The sequence below is a fragment of the Solea solea genome, chromosome 11, assembly GCF_958295425.1.
Source record: "Solea solea chromosome 11, fSolSol10.1, whole genome shotgun sequence".
Classification (NCBI taxonomy): domain Eukaryota; kingdom Metazoa; phylum Chordata; class Actinopteri; order Pleuronectiformes; family Soleidae; genus Solea; species Solea solea.
This window is the reverse complement of record NC_081144.1, coordinates 13852766-13880326: the sequence shown is the minus strand read 5'-3', so window position 1 is coordinate 13880326 and position 27561 is coordinate 13852766. Positions and strand designations below refer to the sequence as shown.

At 41.3% G+C, this 27561-nt stretch overlaps 1 protein-coding gene across 2 annotated transcripts in view; it reads right to left on the bottom strand.

Moving 5' to 3' along the window:
• The window catches only part of samd11 (sterile alpha motif domain containing 11), a 57934-nt gene that overhangs the window by 13319 nt on the left and 17054 nt on the right, over positions 1 to 27561 (bottom strand). For both annotated transcript variants that reach the window (XM_058641940.1, XM_058641941.1), the window contains exons 4-6: positions 15482 to 15591; positions 8236 to 8328; positions 4276 to 4440 (exon numbers count right to left, since the gene is read on the bottom strand). In XM_058641940.1, the coding sequence (XP_058497923.1) occupies positions 4276 to 4440; positions 8236 to 8328; positions 15482 to 15591 (368 nt within the window). The remainder of the gene's footprint in view (positions 1 to 4275; positions 4441 to 8235; positions 8329 to 15481; positions 15592 to 27561) is intronic.

Genomic DNA, 27561 nt, shown 5'->3' with positions numbered 1-27561 from the left:
TTCAATCTCCATTCACTTACATTTGGTAAAAATATCTAACATCCAAGCACATATTACCTTACTTGGGTGATTTTATAGGCATAGCTCCTATTAGAGCTCACACAGTAAAACTTGAAATGACTTTGACCAGGGACATAACCAGTCATCTAATACCGAGGTCCATCCATCCATCTTCTACCACTTTATCCTCCACATGAGGGAGGATAAAGTGGTAGAAGATGGATGGAGAACACTGAGGTCATTAGTCCAAATTCTACCAGCATGACCCCACCCACAAAAATTACAAAATGTAATATATACATAAATTAAAAATGTTTTTTTTAAAATGTTATGCTATTTAATGGCCTCTTTATTCTGCCAGATATGACACAGTTTTAGTATAAAATAGTATAGTACAGTATAAAAGGATGAGTCAGTGGCAGCAGTGGCCCAGACTTTTATATGCTAAATAGCTGTAGTGCATCAAGAATATATAATGTATATATAGTTTTACTAAAATTCCTCTGTCTGGTATTTGTTACTGTTCTCTTTTTATCCCATTCATGTTTGTAAAGCTTCTCTTTCATGGAGCGTGCTTAGGTCCGCTCTCTCTCTCGTTCACCTGCTCACTTTTTATTCCAACCTATCATTGTAAGGACATCTCACACATTTATAAGAGCTTTCTGAGGGTTAAGACTTGGTTTAAGGATTAAGGTTAGAATTAGGTTATGAGTTAGGATTAAGGCAGTTAGTTGTGATGGTTAAGGTTAGGATAAGGGACAAGATAATGTATCTATGAGTGATGTCTTGATGTCTAGAGTAGGCAGTCAGATTTAGGCAACACCCACCCACAGTACTACGTTTTCATTTAAAAATGCATTAATGCTGCTCAGGATATGCGTGTCATCCATACCATGCTGGTGTTTTAGAGTTTGAAAACCCTGCAAGCTCCATTTAAATTTGCAGGGGTTGCATTTTAGAATGGATGAGACACTTGAAAATAATGACACAGTTTCCTGTATCCACCACTGTTCATTGTAGAAGTACGGACCAGAATGAACTCCCTACAACTCAGCAGCTGCTGGAAGTAAAGAGTCCTAACTGAGGAAACAAACACCTGCAGACTCACATTTCCTTCCTTTACAAGTTATTTTGGGAGGTCCCGGTTTACCACTCAGACCAATCCCATCTTGCTTATCCCTCCTTTGTGCCATCCCATTTTCTTCCTGCCATCGTTCCTGGAGTTGGGCATAAATCCCCTCAGTTAAGCCGGGTTTTCCTCTGCGTGAGAAGGCAGAGGAACGCTGCGCTGTTGTAGCTTGGCTGGCCTTGTGATGGATTTGGTTGAATGGCAAGTGCACAAAAGCAGACATCCATCTGCACCATACACCAGAAAATTAAGAAAATTAAGTATTTCTTTCTGGTAGAGGTATTCAACCAGCAGTAAATTTGTGGTGTGTTTGTCACGCTGACTATGTGCGACTGTCCATACTTTGACCAATCACACGCTGGAGTTTTCCAGCTCTTTGGGATGATAATAGAGAGACGTTGTGTACAGCTTCATATTTTAAACCAAACTAAACTGCAGGAGACAAAAGAGAAGATGCCCCTTCTATCCCACCCCTCCCATCACTTTCAACTGAATCTCTACCGCCACCTTTGTCTTTCTTTTCTCTCTCCTTTCATCATATGAAGAAAGAGGGAAAACCCTCCTGGCCATTTCTGCAACCCCTGCTCCCCCTTCACCACAACCTCCAATTTCAGCCCCTCCTCCCCATCCCAACTCTTCTTTTGCCCATCAGGTCCAGAGAGAACCTCTCAAACATCACCTTACATCTACACATTCACACACACATGCACACAGTTCATCCTCACACCTGCCCCTTTCCATGCACACACACACTTTCATTTTCTGTGCCCTGCACTTCAAACACATGAAAGGGTGCTCTGCAGGGACCAAGGCGAGGGGAGAGTTGGAGGTGGGGGTAAGGAAAGCAGGAGGAGTGGAGGGGGTATAAAAGCAGTTGCTTGAGAGGGAGATGTATCAGAGATAGTGGTAGTGGTGGTAGAGGCCCACTAGGGAGGAGAAGGGGGTCACAGGGGCCCCATGGCAGACTAGGTCAATGTCAAGGGGCTCTTGCTGAAGCCTCTCCAGAGACAAAACAGCTGTCCCCGAGTCCCACCTCAGTTTCATCCACACTAGTCCATTTTCATTCACAAATGCATGAATTCTGCTCCGAATATACCTGTCGTCCGCAACTACTCAGGCTTTTTGGACGTCATAAAAAGATGCTTGAAAACGCTGCAGGCTCCATTTTTTGTTTCAAAAATCTCAGGCTGTGTTTTAATACAGATAGGAAAAAATATCGACCTGCCTGTCCTTCCACTTCATCCGCTGTGAACGATAAGTTCCACCAACGCTTGCTTTCATTTTCACTTTCACTTCATTGTCCGTCTCTTAAAAGAAATCCTTGTTCTTACTTTTCACTATGATTTTTGGTCATTATAATTTGTAATACTCTCTCAGAAACCCATTTCAGATAGTTTTTTGTTTGTTTTTTTAATCTGAAATGCCATTTTAAATAGAAATGCAGTAGTGTGGATAACAGAAAGAGAGGACTTAGAGGAAGATTATACGTTTTCTACATAAACTGTCCATGTTTAGAAAGAGAAAGTTGCCAGGTGTGGAGGAGCAGGAATATAATGTCCCGCTGTCAGGGAGCGTTGGTAAAGCCTTTGATGCCAATGGCACATCTTCCACTTAGAGGGTCTGACATGCACAAACAACAGTGGATGTAAACACAAGCTGCTTCGAAGGATTTTTTCCCACATTGCATTTTTAATGACTTTGTGCTTAAGAGTGTGATCTAATCACCATTAATAAATCATGAAATTGTTTGTTTGGGTTTTCGCTCAATTCCTCACTCTAGCAGCAGTTATTTATTTATTCTTCCCTCACCTCTCGTCTTCCGCCCTCATTTCCTTTGACCATTTTTCGACTCCAATTTTTTCTTAAACTCGTGTTCACGATGTCAATTTATCTCTGTCTCTGCTTCACTTGCACACAGAAAGTCGATTAAATGAGGTTTAGTAGAAGAATGCGTGAGCGCTGAATAAAGCAGTGTGGAAACGATCAAACCCTTTGGAATGTGGAAGTGAAGAAAGGGAGCGACTGCGTCTGTGTTGCGCCACAGCGTCTGTTTCTTACCAGGAAGGCTTCTGGGGGAAAGGAAGCAGCGATCAGACTGCACCCTAGGCCATAAAAACCCCATAATGCACTGCATCTTGCCTCTTACTCTTCTAAGACATGGGGAAAAGGCAATTAAAGCGTTTATAGGCTTCGCCCCCTAGATTTGCAGCCAGCAATTAAAATTCATTACTAATCAAATAAAAATAAAAAGTAGCTCAAACTACAATTCAGCCAGGGTATCGATTGGATTTATGCTACTTTGAAAGAGGTTATAAAGACTAGAAGGACATTCTTACAAAAATCTGACAAAAGTATTAACATTTAATGGCAGGCAGAGGGAAATACATGTTATCCCAACTTGTAAAAACCTTAACAAGGCAACTTTACTCATTTTCTTTTATCCCTATCATACTACAAAATGTGTCAGTAGATTTTAATTATGGAAATGAGAAGAAATGGAGATTCACTGTTGGAAATTTAGAGCTCTGACAGGCAGCCAATGAGAGTGTGCGGATCAATTGTGGTGTTGATGCATGCGAATGCCTTGTGGGTGTTAACAGCAGAGAGACCTTGGTGGTCAGAAATCACACTGAGTGACACTCTGACACTGGGTGGGCAAGCACCACAAATAGAAATGTCAGCTGTCTGCACGGCTGAGGTTTTACAATGGCAGGAGTGTGGCACACCTTAACATGGTGCCATGAACACTGTGCTTCATCCTGGGGGTTGCACAGCAGCCAAACAACTTGGAGACTTAGTAATGGGTGAAGGAAAAGAAAGTTATATACATGTAGAAGGTGGCAACGCGCTTCCAAAGGAAACTCTTTGTTTGAAGTACATCAAACTTACTCTCAAGTTACTTCAAATCAAAGAGGGGGAAAAAACCATAAAAGTACCTCAAGATTTTTCAAGAGTCCATTTTTACTGGTAGAGAGGAAAATGCTCTCAGAATGAAAGGAGTAATATTGCCACCTATTTAATATCATTCAATACATCAATATATATAGTAATTCTATGAAATTGTGTCTTCCAGTTAAGGAACTGTGCATGGAAATGTGATGATGATGATGATGGTCTCAAAGAAATAAATATTAGGCTGTACTGACCGTGGCCCGGCAGACCCATGCTGCTAGCCAGTTGGTAGAGGCGCTGCTGCTGCTCCTCATAGGACCCGTGCTCGTTGAGCGCTGACATCATGCGCCTGTAGTGATCCTCGGGGCTCATGTGGCCGTGGCTGCCGCCTGCCTCCACCACCGGACTATGGGGGTTTTCTGAAAGCAGGAGGGAGACATTTATAATGTGACCACCGATCTGCACACTATTCGAATCTAAATTATGACAAGATAAATATGAACTTCAGACCCCAGGCTCTATTATGCCGTACGATTCATCTAAATGTGGACACTGTTTCAACACGTTCAGTCCACATTCACCTCCATGTTGTGAGCATATCTCCAACAGGTCTCCAGGGGCGTCACAAATTTTGAAAATTCAAAGTTGAAGACTTTCATTTCAGGGAGTTGCTTAACTAAACACTGCGTAGACCATCGGTTCACGCCAAAGTGACAAGAGATAAAATAAATCTTCACCAGTTTCCTTATTTTTTTGACAATTCCTCTGAGCACCACCAGGAGTTCTTTTGAGGAATCCAAAGGTAAGGAAATGTTCTTCAGGCACATTTTGTAATGTTTGCTTGATAATCTGTATGTATCGTAAGGATAAATAAAATCATACCTTGCACAACATTGCTGAGAGAAAAAGAGGACACGTCGCCATTAACATAATCACGGCACTCGGTGACATATAGCCGGCTTCAACTATGAGCCAGAAGACATGCATACACAGATTTGTTATTAAGAAGTGGGCACTGATGGACTCGGAGCCTCTTTAGATGAAGCTATACACATAGAGAAATGCATTGTTAATGGACTGAGACTGACCCTAGCATGAACTCACCATTTTTCTGACAGAAGGAGCAGCAGTATCCATGCTTACAGAGGCTGCGAGTGTAAAATATAACAAGTGTTGCTTCTTTATTTTGACTAATAATAATGATTATATTAATATAAAAGAACAAGAACTACTGACTTTTCATAATTGTGTGTGTGTGGGAGTACTGCTGTGCTGTGTTTAAGGTGTTGTGAAGATGATGTGGTGTATGATATCTATCTAGCTGTCAGTCCCCACACATAATCTCCCCCTCTGACCCAACCCCCCCAACCCCCCCCCAACCCCGCTCCTTCTGTCTTCCTCTCTGTCAATAGTAACATGATCTAAGGTAAGGACGGTGGGGGATATGGGGCAGCGGTTAGGGAGTTAGAAGAAGGAGAAAGAGGATGAGGATGAGGAGGAGGAGGGAAAAGCAGAGGAAAGCAGGGGTTATTTTTACCACCCTCCTTCTTATTGAAACCTGAGCCTGGCCCCGGGCAGGCGAGCAGGAGTGGCGCTGAGGAGCGGAGGTGGTGAGAAGGAGGTGGGGGAGGAAGCACGCAAGCATCCCTGTCTCCACCGCCAAGCTCCAACTAATCCACCCAAGGTCCTTGAGTGTATAGGTTTGTGTGTGTGTGTGTGTGTGTGTGTGAAACTCGTCTGTGCCTGTCTGAAGTTTTTTCACTTTCTGAACACAGCAGGGGGTGCCAAGTTCGCAACTGAAATAAAAGCAGACAGCATCCAACCTCTGTGGCTCCATCCATACGCTATACTCTGTTCTTTACCTGCGTAAGTCATTAACTGATTATGTGTGTCCAAATTGGAGGCAAAAAGATGGAACACACATATAGGTAGAGGTTAAGTTTAACCTCTTTTTAGCTTTTAAGTTTAGCTTTTCTGAACAGCAGGCCACACACACTCACTCTGCCAAACTTTAACCCTTAATTCAAGCCAACCCTAAAACCAAGTCTTACCCCTAAACAGCCATTTAAAGTAGTAAGGACCAGCCTTACAATGAATGTATGTGAATCACAGCTTACTACAGCGTCTCTCTTATGCAAAGAAGAGTACACATTGTGCAAAAGTATGAGGCCACCATTAGATTTGTTGTTTTAGCAATGCTATAATGACCATACTGTATAATTATTTCTCAGTCACCTTATTGGGACACATCCAGAAAATACAGGAAACGTGTATGCAGTTTTAAAATAACACATTTTTCAGAAAAAAACTTCCACAGATTTAAGTGTCATGTCAAGAATTATCTGCTGTGAAAAGGTTTACGCTTTAGGTGCCAGGCTTATTCCCGATATACTTGAGCATTACATATGCATGTTGTATGATTGACAGCTCATTGACAGTTTGCTAATATATATAAGACCGTCATTCCAATCCAAATGCTAATGATTTATCAGACTTAAATTTAACAGACTGGAAAACAACAAAGCTGGTGGTGCGCTGAGAATCTGGCATTTCCATTGGTTGCTTGCTTTAACAGCACACACTTACAGAGATAAATAAACACACACACCAACACAAAAACATATCCACCAATAAATCCATGTATCTTTCAGAAGCTGGGTTGTGTCTAAGTAACAAGTAACTAACCGTTTCTTCTCTCCACAGTGAAGAAAGAGGAGGCTGCTGATCAGGCTACTATTGGACATAGGTCCCCAAGAGGGCAAAGGTCATTGAAGTGTTCATGCTGATCTCTCAGGACCTCATATAAACTCCATATATGCACAGCCGAATGTTTCTAAATTAACTATGAATAATTTGGACAACTTGGAGTGTAGAGTTTGATCTGAATCACTTTGTCCCGTTTCATTGCTGTAAATTTTATGGGTTGTATTTCAATATTTTATCATTCTGTATTTAAGCCTTCCTGCCTTCATCAACATCATCATCATCATCTAAACTATCCCCCCCCCACCAAATCTTGACTATGCTGCTTATGGTGTTTGACTATGTGTGTGTCTGCAGAGATGAGACGGGATGTGCGGTGAGCCGCCCTTGGTTTTTGCCTGTTGTATAATGCATCAGTCAGGAAGTCTTCTGCAGGAGTCCAGAGGGACAGGCCTGGTGGCCGTGCTGGCTCCACGCTGGGGGCCCGGTTTCACACCACACTAGGGAGATATGAATAATGGAGGACGGTGACTGGATTCCAGAGCCACAGAAGGGCATCGTCTTGCCATGGTGTTCAGCAAGGTCCGTAATTAAAAGTTAAAAATAAAGTGTTTATGTTGTAAAATCTTACTTAAATGGCAGGTTATTGAATGCAAAGTAGGTTTTTTTTTCCCTCAATCTCTCAATGCAGCAATAGAATCATGGGAATTGTTGTCCGGGGCGAGCTTCGGTGGCAAAATGCGCAGCAGACGGTATTGAGTGGTCATGATCCATGAGTGACACATATAAACAATAAAATGAAAAACCATAGATAAACCATAGACTGGTTTATTATCAGTGCCAAATATTTTCTTCCTCACTCTGTTGTTTCATAAAGGGTTCCTCCCGGACGTTACAGCTGTCATATACAGTAATAAGCAAATGTGGTCGCACATTTGCTATGTGCCTTAAGGTAATACACAGGAGGGTTGAGTGTACGATGTACATGTTGTTGCCTGTTCTAGCAGTCAGTCAAAGTTCTGTAAAAACCTACATGGTCATTTCACATTAGGGTTACGTCATTCAAAGTTGACCTAAATGAAACAGTCCATTACCTTGAATATAAATACGGATGTGTATGGATGTTGGAAACATTTTTGTCTAATGTAAGGCTAATTCATATAAAGTATATACATATATATATATATATATATACATATATATATATGAAACTGTGCAAGGCAGAGGGTTAATAGAGGGATGACATGGAAGTGTGTCATTGAGCATGTGAGAAAAATGAGCATGTGTGTGCGGCAGCGTGTGGATCTATATGTGCATGCATTGCCATCATCACCCTAACCCCAACACTCTGACCACCAGCAGCTAAATCAATACCACTGCATTTCTCCCTGTTCTTCTCTCTACAGCTTCCAACGTGTCACTCTAACCCCCGTTCACCAGCTTCCTCTCAGAGCGCACGCCCATACACATCTGTATCAACCAAAAAGTGCAAATATGCTACCAGCTCTTACCTTTGGGGGATACGCTACGTGACTTCTTGCTGTCAGAGGGACACTCGCTGCTGCTGCTGGGAGAGAAGCTTCTCCTCTTGCCTAGAAGGGCATCTGTAAACACATGCACAAAGACAAAGTGCAGTCAGTACAAAACACCCAAGTAAATGCGGGATATTACCGCTCTGGTCTGTGTCTACCTGCATACATGGCGGTTGCTTTGCAAATGCAGAGCTGGAAGGGGGAGAGGGAGTGAAAAGGAGTCAAAGATAGGTGAAAAAGTGACAGGTGGAGAGAGTGAGAGAAACCGAGCGAGTGAAGCAAGCCAGGGGCGTCTAGAGATGTGCCTGTTCTGTCAAAGATGAGAGGAGGCCTGCACCGCTGTGGATGACAGATCTGCCCGGCTCGTTCACGTGTGGGTTTGTCTGCTTGAGGGAGGGCGGAGGGTTCTGTCTTTCTGTGTCTCCTCCAATGTCTCTTTCCTGTGTCCTTAAATGTTATCACTGTTCTTCCTCTCGCTCATTCTTTTTTATTTTCTCTTTTTCCAGATGTTGGCACTGAACCCTGGGAGTGAACCACAACGATGAAAGAGGCTCAGCTGTTTTTGAGAAATTCCTCTCAGCCTACTTAAGTCTATATTATGCGTTTATTTTTAGTTTTCCCACCTCACTCACCCCTCACCCCCATGTTGTTGCTATCCTCCACTCATAAACACACCTCCTCTCTTCTCCTCTAGGTGTACTTGTGCTCTCCTTCCATCGCTTCTCTCTCACCTCCCATTAACACCCTCCCTGCATCGTCCTCCTCCTTTGCTCCCTCCTCTCCCTGACCTCCTCCCCTGCCACCTAAGAGGATCCAGTGTACAATTACAGCACTGCTTACTGCGTCCTCCTCTCCTCCCTTCTCATCCCACTCTTCCTTCCCACCCCATCGCCTCACATCCACCCACCCCCCAACACACCTCAAATCAATACAGGCCTAATCAGAGAGGGAGGGGATCCAGAGCACATAACACACAGCGCCAGCAGGAAGGAAAAAGCTGTGTGTGTCATTGCGCTCCCTCTCTCTCTCTCTCTCTCTCTCTCTCTCTCTCTCACCCTGACTGTCTTTTCTTTATTTCTATCTCATGCACCTCTGTTTTTTCTCTAACACTGTTTATCCTCCACACAGACAGCCAAGCCACAGCAGCAACTGCTTCCGTTTCTCTCGCTCTCTCTCATATGCAAATTTTTAGGGATGGGGGGGGTGGGGGGGGTTCATTTTATTTTCCTCCCTAAAGGAGGTTTCTCTCTCCCTGTGTATCTCTTCTTCAACAAAGCCATTCTTCATCATTTGCACAGCAAGTATAAATAGCACAGAGGGAGACAATGAACAGGGTGCTAAAAAATAGGAATACCCAAGCAAACAACAGCTGGCAATTCCTGCCATGTGTCTGTTCATTGTGACCATAACCCGAGCAGTACTGGAGTGAAATCTGACCTTTAACCCTTAACCCATCCTTTAAACTTGTGGCCATTTTCATTGATAAAAATACAGATAATCACAGAGAGAGAGAGAGAGAGAGAGAGAGAGAGGAGACCGAACAAGATTTAGTCAGGATTCAGAGAGTTTTGTTTTGTTTCACTAATGATCCACTGTTTGATGTTGCGTCTCAGGTCCTGAGGAAATGTTCTCCCTATACATCCTAAAGAGACAGTGGGAGCACACATTCCCTAACCCCTTACCCTAACCTTAACCGTCACAACTAAATGCCTTACCTTAACTCTAAGCCAATTCTAATCCTAACCCTAAAGCCAAGTGTTAAGCCTCAAAAAGCTCCTTTAAGGGCCGACAGAACGTGAGAATCAGTCAAAATGTCCTCACTTTGCCAAGATGTCCTCACTCCTTTGGTTTATAAGTTGTTGGTCCTTCCAAAAATACACGTACAAGAACACACACAAACTTGTTTGTATGTCTTAGTGAGGACACATCATAGACATAATGATACCACTCACAACAAAGTGCCTAACTCTAACCTAAACACAAGTCTAACCCTAACCCTAAAAGCAGGTCTTAACCCTGAAAAAGCACTTTAGAGACATGAGACACAGACAAACATAGGTTTGTATGTTTTTTGGACCTCACAAAGATACACATACTACTATTACTACTACTACTACTACACATACACACACATACACACACACACACACACACACACAAACACAAAAAGTTACACAAAGCTATCCTAAACAAAGCATTATCCTTAACGTAACCCTTAAACTTAACCAGTTCCTCAGAAATGAGGTTCTGCCTCATTAGGACCAGGTTTTGGTCTTCATAAAGACAACTAGTCCTGAGAAAGTCAGTGTTTATGCCAGAAAAGGTCATTAATTGGTAACAAATACAAGAACACACACAAACACACGCATCATGTCAAATACACACACTGTTTTTCACAATTTCGATTTCTTTCATCTATTTTATGAAGACGTCTCACTCTGTTTTTCTTCTTATTTTCAAACCATGTTAGCCTTCCTTTAACAGAGAAAAGAGACAAAAGAAAATAATAAGGGTCTCTATTCACCCCATCACTGAAATATTAGAGAGAGAGAGAGAGAGAGAGGGAGAGAGAGAGAGAGAGAGAGAGAAAGAAAGCTTCCATTGGTAAAACTTCTTCTTCCACAAAACACATGCATATGCTTACACCCGCAGCCTCTCATGATCAAACACACACACTTGAGTCGTCTCTTGAGCCGACCTCATTCAAGACGCTCCGTCTCCTGAGCAAGTGCCCAAGGGCCACAGATTTGAGGCTGGAAAGCTTTTAAAGCCAATTAAATAGGACTTCTTAAAGCACCGGCACTCCCTTTTAATGCCGAACCCCGAGCTGGGCTCGAGCATATATGCTAGCTCTTTTATTCCCACTAGCGCAGCTTGCAGTCAGCTTTTCTACTCTGGGCCTGTTCATATCACCTCCTGGTTAATGTTACTTAGTGTTTATGGAGTTGAGAGATTTATTTCGGGTTTAGGGCCATGACTTTAGCTGTAAAAAGTGAAGCTACTATGATTTTGTTTGATGATGATGATGATGATGATTAGATTTTTTTATGGTAAATAAAGACCTGGTATGTTGAGACCTGGTATTAACATCCATTCTGATCATGATCATGTGCAGATCAAGACCAAAACCATCCTCAGGACAGATTAGAGACTGCCTCCTCACTTTTTTACACCAATCAGCTCTCATGTAATAATACTAATAACACATTTAAACCGTTCTCAATACGCAAGGTCACATTTCATAAAAGCAGATAAAAAAATAGAAGAAAATAAATGTGTTCATTTATCTGCAGCCACTGCCACACTATTGACACGGATCTGTACAATCATTTAAAGCACAATTTTGTTCTTGCCAAAAGTCTCGACATCAAAGTGCATTTGAATAAAGGGCAGGGATGCCAGACATGATCGTATGTGATGCATCCAGGAGTTGGCAGGTGTGAACAGTCCTACTCAAGGCTGTCCACGTGTGATCGGATCACTGAGGACAGCTGTTAAACCAGGTCTAAACAGAGTCTCAGCAAACAGACCAAAGTCACGTTTTAAAGAAACACTTTGTAGCCTCTGTCTCACTGTCTCTGCCACCTTACAAGTCATTCTGCCCATTATCTGTTGTTCCACCCACCAAGAGAAAAGAGAGAACAGCGGGAACCTAAACTACTTCTCTTTCATGTGACACCACTAGGGTGAACCATCCGCAGGGGACCGTTCCCCCCTCTCTCTTATACTCCCAGATTTCCTCTCCTCCCTCAAACTTTAGCCCTTCTCCTCTCCTTTCTCCATCCCATGGAGCGTGGTGACAGCTCAGACAGCCAGACTCCTTAATTCCTCTCTTACTCCGTTAATCTGTCATCTTTATCAGGCTGGGGGGAGGAGGGCCACGCGAGGCAGGGGGGAAGTGACAGGCAGGGATGTGGGGTGAGCCGCCAGCCGCAGCCCCCCGATCAATCTCCACATTACAGCTGACAGAATGGTGCTAATAACTTATTGATCACCCCTCCGTGCGCCGGGGCCTCCGTCGGCCCTGAAAGCCCTGCCATTGATTGGCTCGCGGGCCAATGCAACTACGGGGGAGGGGTGACGGAGAAGGGGAGAGAAGTGCTCCTGTTCATGCTGAGGGGAGGATGCACTACTGCCAATGTGTGCGAAAGTACACACACAGTAACAAACTGCTCCTCAAATTGTTTTTCTTGTTTTTGTTGCTGTTTGGTGTTTCTTGTTTGTTTTACAAGGAAGCCATGAATTTAAGAAGGAAGGAGCAGGAAGAACAGCATGTGAGGGAGAGAATGTGTTGTCATCTAACTAAAATATGGCCGACCTTCCTACTAGATGCTCATGTAAGTGTTTGTTTTTGCTCTGATCGGTGCAGTCTGTCGTCCGGTGCAAAGGGGACGATGCACAGGAAGTGATGTCAGCAGAGGCAGTGTTTTTTTTTCTGACTGCAAGAACCTGGGACGGTAGAAGTTGGTTATAAAAAACTCATTAGTATGTCTTCATTGTAATTAAATTATTTACTGGTAAAAGATGATAGATCTAATTTTACTTTTGAGATAATTTTTTATATAGTGACGGGAGCAGCTGATGCTTTAGCTGATTTTAGGTATGTTTAGGAAATTAACTGTATCAAACACAGAGATAACTGTTGAACACAAAAGTTGGCACAAATGCGGAAAAAGTTGTCCTGAAAGAAAAAAAAATCAATTTTCTCCATTAACTTTCAGCTATTTATTGTTTTTCATAAGTGAATTCTAAACAGAGGTATTAATGGCATATACAGTTATAACCCATAGACTCCATTTTGTTGTGGCAGTACAATTGAATTCCTATTGACCAGTAGGATGTTTTAAAATATTTACACTGTTCATTTCCCTTCATGCTAATGTATGAAAGAGCTAATATAATCAGCAATCCTCAAGTGTTTCCTTTTTTTTAGAACTGCCTTTTTATGCTAATCATGCGATAATTTAAAAGCAGTCGTACGTCTCGCACAAAACACACTGGGCTGCATTATCACATGCAAGGAATGGAACAATTTAAAAACCATACATTCTAAATGACGCACGTAAAGGTGTGCACACACACAACACACACAAGAGCAGACATTAACTGTCCCTGGGAGTCTTGAGTTCAGGAGAGCAGTGGGGAGAGGGAGAGAGAGAGAGAGCAGCGGTCCAAAAACACCTTATCTGCCTGTATGAGTCTCCAGTCTGACCACAGAGCCACAGTTTACAGTCTCCACAGGCAGCCAGACACTCAGCGTTGGCGCCCCTGCTCTACCTCCCTCCCTCCCTCCCTCCCCTCCAGCTTGCCTCCACCTCTCACAGAGCCTCCGAATAGCCAGCAGCTGGAGAGTGAGAGAGCGAATGAGGGAGGAAGGGATGGACGGAGAGGAGGAGGAGGAGGAGGAGGAGGAGGGAGGCAGCCCTCCTGTCTATCCCTCAGATTTAATTAACGGCCCACTCCGGCACAGCAACGGCCCCGGCAAACCTGCTTCCCTTTCCTCCTGACCCACACACACACACACGCACGCACGCACACACACACAAACTAAAGCTGCCGTCTGCCCTCCCCTGATACCACCACCACACTCATTCATCTCATTCCTCTCTCTCTCTCTCTCTCTCTCTCTCTCTCTCTCCTTCTTCACTGCATCCCTGATCTCTTTTTTTTCTTCTCTCCTGTTTTACTCCCAGTTCCCTCCCAGTATTCTTGTAGATTTTAAAACTTTTGGAGAACAGATCAGATCAAATCTCAGAGTTGACTGGCAGAACATTGTAAACACAATGTCACAGACTGTGTTTACATTTCCACCATCTCCAAGTCGAATAATCACACCTACTGATATGAATTTGCATAGGAACACATCTGCATAAATAACTACATGTTGTTTGTGGGTAATTGTGTGTTTTTGAATAGTGTGTGCATCTAAGACAGAATTAGAACCAGTGGCTGATCATATTAGACTCACATTTTAGGGTCCTGGGCCCCTTCTGGTGAAGGCCACACTGTGTTCACTCCCTCCTTCGTCAACGTCACCCACCCAAGTCAGCTACTTAGGGCCCCAATGTCGCCATCAAAATTAGCAGATGATTAGACCAGTATTTGGGTGGAAATCCATCCCAAACTAAGTCTAAGACCCTGGCTGTTGAGCAGTCTTAATACCCTCTACCTTCCACCCACCCCGACTGATATCACAGGCGCCGTATGGACAATTAATCTGGCAGACAAACGAGATGAACCCACAGAGAGAGGGTACCGAGGTACCGAGGGGTCTGGGGTGATTATACCTCTCTCGCTGTGCCTCTGGCTAATGGGGTGAAGGACAGGGTCGAACCCTGGGCAATAGTGGAGCAAAGGTATGGTCTTCACTGATAAGAAGAAGCCAATCCATACTTTAATTAGGACTAAATGCATGTGTTTAAAATTATGGATTTCATGATGAATGTTTTTAGTATAGCTAATTCATTTTCACCAAAGGTATTTTTCTTTGGTGGGCATCAGCATTGGAGAAAAATGTATCAAAAAATAATTAACGAATAGTAATTATTTTTGTCTTTTTTTTTTTTTTTACAATTATATGATAATTATATGTTAATGTGGAAAGTTTGTTTGGGTCGCAGTTGCCATCAGTCATACCTTGTTAGGATGCAGTAACTGCACAAACATTTAGTATGTGAATATCTAACAGGTATAACGAAAACACAGTGGCAGAAACATCCTGAGTGGGCTGGTCACTGAATATTGATATTCACAGAGGCAGATTCACAACCGTATGTCCTCATACACGCTACTTGACAAATAGCTGTGATTAAATGCTGTCTATGTTCTGTCTGTAAGCTGCAAGAAAAGCTCTTAGCTTAGCGTCCGCACACCACGGCTTCCTCTGCTCACATGAAAATGGATTAATGGCAAACAAAGCTATTTATTCAGAGGTAATTTAAAACAAGGGGTTTAACAAAAATCCTGGAGTGTGGCAGAGAATGTGGGAAGAACATTAAGTAATCAACTCTACAGCAACCTTCAGGAATGAGTAATACGCTTATGTAAAAGTCCTCCAATCACACAAATTAGGGTAAATTAAATGGGGGGCATGGAACGTTTACATGTGTCACGGGAGATGAAATGAAAGATATATCATCAGAGTGGGAAAACGGGGGAGAGAAAAAGAAGACATTCTTCTACCTTTCTTTTAAACACACATACATACAGCACCGTTGAGTCCTACCTGTGTTTCCCGTACTGGTGTTGTGGTCGGAGGCTGAGTGGCCCTCGGGCATGCCGTGCTGTCTGGTGTGGTGCAGGTTGGAAATGATTGAAGAGAGATCACTGTCACGACTGTAACAAACATATAAACATCCACGCATACGCACATTCACACACACACACACACACACACACAGAAAAAGAGAGGGGGAAAAGGGTTTAAAAGTATGTCCAAACAATCTTAATTCCACAATGCAATCTAAAGCAGCAGAGCATAAATTTAAAACATTTCACACACTCTGGTCCTTACCACAGAAATCCTCCATCTAGACAGACCTGTCTACTATGAGACTCATGCCCCTACACAGTCTTTGCAGATACAGGTGACTGTCCTGTAAACCAGCTCTCACCGCTGAGGTGTGTAATACACACTGACAGACTACTGCATCCAGCACTTCTGGGCCTCATCCCTACTCATCTTCCACACTAAGATGTATTAACGAACATATTGGTAGTTAGTAGTTTAGCATCTTAAAACCCTAAACTGAGGCTGTTTTTACAGAAATTAAGAAATTGGCATATTTGAAAGGACAAGTTATGAATATTTAAGATTAAATGGAGCAAGCATTAATTTTTTGCAATGAATCTATGCACAATGTATGACACTTTTTCTTGGTAAAGAAAAATTGTCATGCAACACAATGACCAAACAGAGTCAGAATAATGACATAAACAACAGCAAAAATCACCAGCTTTACATCTGAGGTCCTTCACAACAAAACCGTTCCATCCTCACGTGCACACACCTGTCGTGCCCTTCAGCAGCCACAGGAGGAGCAGGAGGAGGGTTTACAGATTAGGCCTGGATCTGGTTGGAGCCACTCTGTCCCTCCAAATGCTCCACCCACCTCCTCTCTATCCTCCCCACACCAGTGGACCCACACAATTGTGTCATGAAGGCATTTCATTTGCAATCTGATTACCATCCTGATCGCATTAAATCGCATAATGATGGGAAATAGGTGCTTAGCATTTGAGGGGAGGATAGCAACCATGCAGCACAAGTATAGTTACAGTGTAATGGCAACCAGCTTGTATGGTAGCAGAAGAACAGGGTCAAATATGTTTTAGTTGACATGTCATCTAGTGTTAGCTGACACCGAAGCATGTTCTAAAGCCCAAATGAACAGTAAAGTTCTTGTAAACTGTCACTTTGTCCACAAATGAATCTGGAAAAAACACGCTGAAGTCATGCATGCTACTTAGACAGCATCAGCATCCTCAATTGTCAGCACAATTCTCCTTTACAGGCTTAACCGACAACTTTATTGAAAGCAGAATCATCCATGAAGGGGTTCTGGTGTGACACAGCAAGCACCGTTTATGGGGCAAAAGTGGTGAATGGCTCTTAGCTGCCACCACTATGACGAGGCCACAATGTTTGCGGCTGCTGGATTTGGGTTTTTACAGTCCCATGATTACAGGCTCCCGCTGTAATGTCAGGCTGCCGGTCGCCAAGCTGTTTTCCACTAACAGGAAAGATGAAGGGGAGTGTAGAGGGCCTAATGCTGGCCGTGCTGGTTTCACCAGTCACCTTGCCGTCACAGAGAACCAATGACTCAGAAAACAGTCCCAGACACAACAGTCCCCACTGGTTGCTAAGCAGGGAGATGCTTGATTGCAAACTTTTTCAACTAATGACAGACTTCTTTCTCTTTTTTTTAAGCGTAAATTGCTAAAACTAGTAGCTATCTGTGTCTGAGCCCAATGGTTATCTTCAAAAGGAAAATGAGATGCAAGGAAGTTTTTTTTTGTTTTTTTTTGTTTTTTAAATTGTGCTTAAAGTCATATAATAATGCATCTGCGTCACGGTGACTTCAACAAACTACACAACACTCATAGACTGCAGCCAGATATTTCAATCATCTCACTGCTTCATAACATCACTCTCTGTCCATCACTTGAAGTGATCATGAACTTCTCAAAGAGGTGATGGGGTTATTATCCCATGGCAAAGTGGTTGCTCTAAGCCATAAATGGCAAGGACATTATTAGTGGGGTAATTAGCACACTTTTCCTGAGCTGTCCCACCTCAGCCTGGGCTAATGAGGGTCTAGTCCTATCCCCACCCACCTCTGCCCTCCCTCTACTCCTCCCGCCTCTCACTCTGTGGGTGGAGGCAAGGTCATATACAAGCCCTGGAAGATGGAAAGGGGGATGGGGATGGTGTTTAAAACCCAGTCACCTGAGTCAGCACTCCCTAAGGAGCTCCTGAGGGCAGAGCAGGGTAGGACAGGGGCTATGGAGAGGACAGCGGGGGAATTATATTGTAGCTGTCGGGCCCAAAAGCTAAGAAGGACATGAGCTGCTTCTTATCACCCAGGTGCATGCCGGAGACAATCATCTCATCCTCAGCTCATCCCTTTGCTGGTCAATACTGCCCCATCATCCCCAGCCACAGGACAGACACACTGACCCAGAAACTGGGGAAAGCTAAAATGTGTCAAAATAGAGTCTGTGGTGGATATTAATGGTGTCAAACATTACTGATTATATCACAATTTCTGTACTGTATAAGAAATGGGATTTCTACACAAGCTGTCCATTATTTGATAGTTTTTTTTTTTAATATGTGCCGACACGTGGGGCACAAGATCCTGCATGAGATTTAAAAAACAACACATTAAGGTTGGCAGTTAATTAAACGCGATTAACATTTTAAACCTTTAACACTGACAGCCCTAAAAATACACACAAAAATTATCTTGCCAACATTTTTTTGTAATAAGGGAAATCAACATAAAATTATAATCAGGGTGAATGCACAATGAGGATAAATGAAAGGACACTTCTGTTACGCTTCATCATTGTCCATTGTCCAAATCGACAAATGATCAACCATGTGTCCTGTGACTTGTGTTGTGACTCTTACACGGGGGTGAATAAGACTGACATCATTACAGCAGGTAACACGCAGCTAAACTGGAGATTTCACAAGGAGAAATGCTCCTGAATGAAGTCAAAGCTCTTCAGTGGACTATATGCAGACAGAGACAGTCTTGTGATGAGTGAGCTAATTGCGAGGAAGCTGAAACCTCATTAAGAGGAGCAATTTGTTAAGGAAGTGACAGCCAGACAAAATCAAATTATTCCAAAATGACAAATTGTCTTTTGTCACAAATCACCACTGTACTATGGCCCATATACTGAAAAAAAACACACTAAAGCAAACCATGAGAAATTGTAGTTTTTCTCTCTGGTCTGTGATGAAAAACAAAACTTACCCAATAAAGACTGAATGCACATTTTGTATGTATTTCACTGTCCCTCCAATATATATATGTATATATATATGTATTTTATTTATTTTTTTCCAATTTCTCCCTTAGGCCCTAACCTACATGCCCTGAGAATTCCATCAACATCCATCCTATACATTTTGAGTTATGCTGCTCACAAACAGACAGAAAAACATAACCTGTTTGGTGGGGGTAAGCATACATGCCATTAGAAATTAACTGAAATTAAAACTGCCAGTTTCTGTTTCAGGAAAGATTGTGCTCCATTACAGTGGACATGAAAAGATTCATATCCTGGCAAAGGACATTGATTCAGTGTCTCCCAGCAGTGGCCTCCTGTGGCCTTGGCACGAGGAGCCGAGGTGGCAGAGCTGGAGGTCACAGTGTGAGCTGGCAGAAGCCGGCAGACCAGGCACCACGACGCCTGACGCCATGTCTAACACCATCACTGGGAAAGTGCTGACAGACACACAGCAGGGACGTGAAGGTGGAGGTGTGAAGAGGAAGAAGCAAGAGAGATGGCAGAGAGAGAGGGAGGGAGAGAGAGCGAGAGAGAGAGGGAGAGGTCGCTGTGTAACATCTGGTGAGCACAGGTTTCATCTCTGGTCTCAAGACAACAGCACAACACAATTCACTGTAACCTACACAGGTGACCCACAGCAACATTCAGATACTACCAGGCAATATGTAATATTAAAAGTTTCTATACGGTTTTCTGCCTCAAATATATTTAGTTTTTTTATTCAAGAAACAAATGTAACATGGACACACATCTAAAGAAGGTTTTTAGGATTCATCTGATTCCTGTAACAATGTTAGCGCATTAGCTATGCTGCTCACTGCTGAATCGAAAGGCAACACACAACTTGGGACCCTGCGACAGGAAGTAATGAATAAATACAGAAATATATACATGAGTAAGAATAAGCCAGCTTCACTTGGACTTCACTTCTTTTATTTATTCCACTGTTGTAAAGACTGACACGAGGTCGATTAAGCAGCCAAGGAAGGCAAGAAAAATGTAAAGGAAATGGAATATATGGAGTCAGCCATGTTGCATTTAGGTTGTCTCGTAAACTGAGTCAGGCACACGCTGTTGTTTAATTGTTAATTTGATCTCTGGCTCATGCTTTGAGGTGTTTATCTTTTTCCTTTTTCTACTTCAGAAAAAAAATTAAAGGAAATATTCTACAGTCACAGCATGTGGTGTTTTCCCTTTGAGCTTTCAAAGAGCAATCTACTGTAGATATTTATATAATATATATAATATCTTCAGCTGATTTCAGTGTAATGTATAAGAGGAACAGATGAACAGTAAACAGTGTGTCCTTTATGCGTGAAAATGATGATCATCATGCTTCAACCCGACGGCAAATTTTGGCATAAATTGCTGGAGCACTGCTGAGCATCTTTTTGTTAATCCCGTGTTTTGACAGGGAGTGAACGGACAAAACGCGGCTCTATGTGGAAACAAAGACCAATCTCGCTGCTACAGCCAACGCCCAATCAACAACTAAATTGCTGTGACTCTGTTGCCATGGCAAACATGTGTAAACAAGGACAAAAAAAATGTCTTCAAGTGGAAAGCTCCTCTAGAAAGCTATAAAACCTCCAAGCTCACTAATTAGTGCTTTAGGGGAGAGCCATTTCCAGTAATTTCACACTGTCCGTGACCCCATACTGGCACAAGGCAATGACACAGTTGTTCAATAAAGCCAGAGGACAAAATGTCACATGCAACAGACATACAGTAGCTAACTCAGCATCAGTGTCTCTCTCTGCAAAATGACAACAACAACATCCGCATTAACAAATGTAACGATATTTGTTAATGTGGATATGTTGTGTGGTTTGTTGAATACAACTACAGTGAAGAATGTCTTCCATCTCCAGCTTTATCTCCGACCTGGGCCACACTTCTATAACAAACAAAAAAAGCCACGCAACATGTGCGTGTCTCTGGTACATCTCACGCAGGAAGCATTCACTTTCTGCAAAGCAGACATGCCACACTTCAATGGAACACAATTAAAAAGACAACATTTAAACGGTGGGGTCGGCAACCTATTTTTGGCATTATTGAGCCCATTGTTGAGCAACAATTCCATCATAACCTTTCAGCATTATTTAAATCAATCAATATCAAAAGCTGCAGTTGAAGAGTCAGCAACAACTGCCTACACTGCAAAGCAGTCTAAAAAGGGAAAAAAAAGTCTAAAGAAAGTAGGACAATAAAAGACATTTGGATATCAGTATATCAGTGGATGGTTTGCCTAAGGTCACATCTGCCATACAAACATCTGCCTGGCTGGAGGACATTAGTATTTTACAGCTTTGGGATGAGACTGAACGATTAACTACTACCTAACTAGAGACCTTAGCTACTTCAAGACAATGATGATATTTATCAGAGTTACACCCACAGTAAATAAGACCATAACTTTGTTTTCTAAAGACAAGAATCCCCAGTAACAGCAGTAACAAAAAGGACAAAAAGGAAGTTATGTTAAATTCAATATGTTGCTTGTTTCAAACAGCTTTTCCCCGGTTGAGTGGATGAACACAAAACAATATGGCCCTTATAAAATGACACAGTGAAACCCTGTGACACACAGACTTATTGGACAGCTTGGATGGTTTTATGCTTCTTTCCGTGGTAAGCAGACCATCCTCCTACTTTATCTGCTGAGTCTATAACAGTTGATGTGAAGTGAAGTGATAAAGGAGAAAATAATCCCGTGCTTGATTGAAAAATTGTGAAATTTAGAGGTGATTAGACGTTTGCTTTGGTGAATGATAATAATAGGTATGGTGTATTTTTTTTTTCTTTCTGCAGAGCACACAATGAAAGGCAGACGTCAGCGGGTGTAACTTATAAAATCCACAGTGGTTGTGGATCCAGACTCTCAGTCAGCACTTTTTGATCAAAGCCTTGTTATCTATGGCCAACTGAAACAAACACTTAGGTAAGCTTTGTTTGCCCTTGAGTCAGACACTCAAATCCCAAGTAACTGCTATCAAATATTTAGTGCATAAGATGAAATCTATATATCAGTGTTAATGAATCAGAGTCACAAACACGAATCCAAGTCACAGACAATCTAAAGCCTCTAGGCAACCAAAGTGATAGCAAAACCTTTAGTTTTTTTTAGACTTAGCTGTTGATACCCCCAATGATCTTATTGTGATAATGATTACTGGCTTAGCTCTGTGGTCAGGCTATATTTAAGTATTGTACTTGGATGCACTTGCAGCTTTATGGAGCACCAAAATAAACAATTTGTCTGTAAACTCGTGGACTTAACACCAACACTAATCAGGTTAAAAGCAGGTGAACTGGCTGATAATGAATCTGAGGGAAAGTCTGGTGCCAACAGTGAGCTAAGAAAACAACCACTGTATACAGAGAGAAACAAAGAGAAGAGAAAATAGTGTGTAATGTACACAGAGTTATACTATATAGAAACTATGAGACATTCTTTAAGAAATTGAATTTACTGCATGAGGTTAGGATAAAAAATTAGATAAATTATTGAAACATACTAATAAAATAATACAACAGAATATTGTGTCAGTGTGTGTATTGATTCAGCAAATGCTGTGATGATAGTCCTGAGACATGTGCAGTGTCAAATAACTGTTACTCGTCAAAATCACTGGATCGGATATCAGAAAAAAATATCAGCACAAAAACCTAAAATCCCATAAATCCCATAAACCCTATATATAAGATAAATAGGCATACAACACCAGTATCATGTGGCCAGAATGTGAGTGATGGATGTGGTGAACATGTGAGCTATGTTGACTTATTTTAAAAGAAGAAAAAGAAAAACGCACTAGACTAATTTTGTAACGAACAAAAAAAGACAGATATTGGTATCCATAGATACCAATATATCAATAGATACTCAAATTAAAAATAACTATATATCGCAATATATATTGCAAAGTGGCCTCTGTATCACAATGTGTATCATATTTTAAGGCTGTAGGAAATACACCCAGCCTTAGTGCTGATGTACCTAAACCATTTTTAAGAGCGGTTAACAGTGGGCAAGCTGTAGCAGCCGAGTGGGTGTGTCACGGTGCTGCCGCCAGCCCTGATGATGTGTGGATGAGACAGCATAGATACACTCACACATGTATACAGAGGCCCTGTATTTTTCACATCCATTGGCCAAATCCAATTTGTTAAGACCCTTCTACGACTCACTTACGAAGCTGCGGTCAATGGAAATAAGATTTCTGTGATTGGACATCCCATTATCCCGTTCGTCCAGACCTGCACTAAGGCATAAAACAAGGCTGAGACGGATGCCCGGGACAGACCGCAGCAGCAGCGGCTCCAGCGAGTCCGCCGCCTTTCAAAGGGTAAAAGCTTGACATATTAGTCATAAGTGTTCTTTAAATTCATTATCATCTTAACACGCCAGCGGCACAAGTGTCAGGGGGAGGGGAAACCCTCTCAAATGAGGTTAGTGGATCCATTTTAAGCTTCACAAGTTGCTGTGCTGTCCGCCGTGTCACATGCAAGTCTCAAGAGATGAAAAACATCCCCTTCCGTAATGAGGTTGCACAGGCTGCTTATAATGCAGCTAGGGATTCACTGGGGTTAATCAATGACCACCTTCTACATTATATGTCTATAACTTGTCTTATTTCTGAATCATACAAATACAGACTAATCACAAATCTATGTTTATTCCAGATTAAAAGTATCTTAATTTCAGAGAGATCAAACACAGCAAAGACAGCACATTTATTATATACAAAGTCAATACAAACTAGTAACGAGAGTTATTGCCAAGGTGGAGACCAAATATGAAAGCGAGTCAATACTGCGCGCCTTTCCTGACTCTCGTCACCGTGGCAGTGACGTGAGTGATGATACCACTTTGACTAAGATAAAGACTGAGAGTGACTGGAATAGAGGGGCAAGCAACAGGCACCGTGGCCAGAGAGCAGGAGTGGAGGAGGGAGGCATGCACTTCCCAAAAAAAGGATGACTCTGCACTGCTTTTCCTGTTACAAAGGAAAAATTGTGCAGTGTCAGGTTCCACTGGTATCTCGAGGAGCGAGCACGGCCTGTCAGTAGGTTATAAAAAATATAGAAATATGATGATAGGTCTTTAAAAATAAAACAGCAGGCAGCACCCGTTGCACCATTGCTCATGCACGAAAAATACACATGTATACCATTGAAATTATGACAAATACCATGATATAATTGTTTTAGTAATACCGCCCAGCACTAGGGGATACTAAGTTTTATTAACTTATTCCATACCTTTGTCTCTAATGTATTCTTGAATTGTCACTTGACAGCAACAGCAGTTGACATAATACCTTTAAATGACTTACTTCATGACCATTTCCGACATATCATGTCTCTTATACTACTATGATCAAACTGCTCACACAACACTGCTGAGTAGGATTAAGCAGACAGTTGAGACTCGGGTGACGTATCGTACACTGAGTCTTGGCAGCAGCAACAATACACAAAACAACCAACCAATTAACTCTTTAAAGCTCAGCACACGTCCTTCCATTAGATATCCCAAAGCAAACCACAAGTACATTTTTGAAGAATTAGGGTTATTCCGTCTGTGTTCATCTGAAGTACGGCTGCAATGTGATGTGCGATAACTTGCTGAACTTTGCGACGGTGTTATCACTCGCAAAAAAATTAATAGACAATAAAAGCCTTTGATTTGTGCTGATATACAGTAAACAAGAAGACAAAACAGACTAAATAAACAAGTGCAAAATGCTTATACAGGACCTTTATAGCCTTATTTTGAAGGCCAGGGTGTAAGGAAGTGATGATGGGTAAAAGAAGTGATGTTGACAGAGTATGTGTGTGAAAGAGACACAGGAGTTCAAGGCGTCCCATGTCTCTTTTTATTTTATTTCATTTTTAGGGCTGCTGAAGGGCTGAAACAATTAAAAAATGTACTTGATTAATCGATTGTTAATCATTTCTTGAATGTGAATATCAACTGGTTTATTTGCACTGTGTCATAAATGAATCATTATAACTGAATAATGTTTGGTTTGTGGACAAAAGAAGACATTTGAGAACATGATCATTTCCATGTCTGATTCCAGGTTTAAACATTTTCTGACATTTTATAGGCCAAATATAATCAACAGATTAATCGATGATGAAAATAATCGTTAGTCCCAGCCCTACTCTGCTGTAGCACAGCTGTGTTAATAAGCATTACATGTGCTGATATTTCAGCCTTGGTTTTACATTTTGAGAAGCGTTTAAGTCATCTTTTACCTACAAATAACTTTTATCCACTGTGTGTGTGTGCGCGCGTGTGTGTGTGTGTGTTGGTGCTCGCAAATAAGATAAAGAACTGAGCAGGAGAGAAGGAGAAAAATGATTGCGAAACACGCTAAAAACACACACTGACCTGAGATAAAACAAGCGTTGCTCCAAATGAATAGTCGAGGAAACACTGAGCCCATTATATTAATGATTGTGTGAAAGTTAAGCTTCACACTGTTCGCTGAGGGAGTGTGTCACTGTTGACTGAATGTGTGGGAAACATTTCTCACAGTTCAAGCGAATGGTTGCGATATGTATATTACACATGTTGATATCGTTGAAAAATGTATAATCTTAGCGTCTGACAACTTTCAGACAGGATCTGAAGTAGGGATGGGTATCGGCCCGATACTGGTCAAAATCACTGGATCGTATATCAGACAGATAAAAATATAAAATCCATTACAATCCAAAAATACCTATAAATCACATAACTCACTATGCACAGACAGAAAATCAACAAAAGCATTTTAGCTGAGTCAGGCTTGTGCTGTTTATTTCTTCTTTTTGGGACATTTTGGATATTGGATAATATTTGTTACACATTTAAAAATGATGTCTTTGAAATGACTCAGCACAATTTAATTAACAGCTTTATATATAGTTCATAAAGGGTCTAAAAATGACTGTATTAGACTAATATTGGTATCTGTAGTTTGTGATATCGGTACTACTACGAGATACTATACTATGACATTTTGGTCAGATTTTGGACGACATACTAAAGTATGACTTTTTTGTCAAATTTTGGACGACATACTATACTTGACTTTTTTGTCACATTTTGGACGACATACTATACTATGACTTTTTTGTCAAATTTTGGACGACATACTATACTATGACTTTTTTGTCACATTTTGGACGACATACTAAAGTATGACTTTTTTGTCAAATTTTGGACGACATACTATACTATGACCTTTTTGTCACATTTTGGAAGACATACTATAATATGACTTTTTAGTCACATTTTGGACAACATACTATACTATGACTTTTTTGTCAAATTTTGGACGACATACTAAAGTATGACTTTTTTGTCAAATCTTGGACGACATACTATACTATGACATTTTGGTCAGGTTTTGGACGACATACTAAACTATGACATTATTGTCCCATTTTGGACGACATACTATACTATGACTTTATTGTCAAATTTTGGACGACTTACTATACTATGACTTTTTTGTCACATTTAAGAAGACAAACTATACTATGACCTTTTTGTCAAATTTTGGACGACATACTTTATTATGACTTTTTTGTCAAATTTTGGACGACATACTATACTATGACATTTTGGTCAGATTTTGGACGACATACTAAACTATGACTTTTTTGTCAAATTTTGGATGACATACTATACTATGACTTTTTTGTCACATTTTTGACGGCATACTATACTATGACTTTTTTGTCACATTTTGGACGGCATACTATACTATGACTTTTTGGTCACATTTTGGACGACATACTATACTATGACATTTTGGTCAGGTTTTGGACGACATACTAAACTATGACTTTTTCGTCACATTATGGAAGACATACTATACTATGACATTTTGGTCAGGTTTTGGACGACATACTAAACTATGACTTTTTTGTCACATTTTGGATGAAATACTAACCCATAACGTTTTCGTCCATTTTGGAAGACTATGACTTTTTTGTGAAAATTAGGAAAACATACTATGACTCCTTTGTGACCTCTGGCATGACTCTACTGGCAGAGACTGGTCTTGAACCACCAATCTCTGTCTTCCGAGGTCAGTCTCTTACCCATTAAACCACTATGGCTTGTGCTGTTGGCGCAGCGTTTTGAATAATGTACTATACTATGACCTTTTTGTCAAATTTCGGACGACATACGAAAGCATGACTTTTTTGTCAAATTTTGGACAACATACTAACCTATGACTTTTTGGTCAAAATTTGGACGACATACTATACTATGACTTTTTTGCCACATTTTGGACGACATACTATACTATGACTTTTTTATAAAAATTTGGACGACATACTAACCTATGACTTTTTTGTCACATTTTGGACAACATACTAAAGTATGACTTTTTTTTACAAATTTTGGACGACATACTAAACTATGACATTTTTGTCAAATTTTGGACGACATACTAAACTATGACATTTTTGTCACATTTTTGACGACATACTATACTATGAATTTTTTGTCAAATTTTGGACGACATACTATACTATGACTTTTCTATGACTTTTTTGTCAAATTTTGGACGACATACTATAGTATGACTTTTTTGCCACATTTTGGACGACATACTATACTATGACTTTTTTGTCAAATTTTGGACGACATACTATACTATGACCTTTTTGTCACATTTTGGACGACATACTATACTATGACTTTTTTGTCACATTTAAGAAGACAAACTATACTATGACCTTTTTGTCAAATTTTGGACGACATAC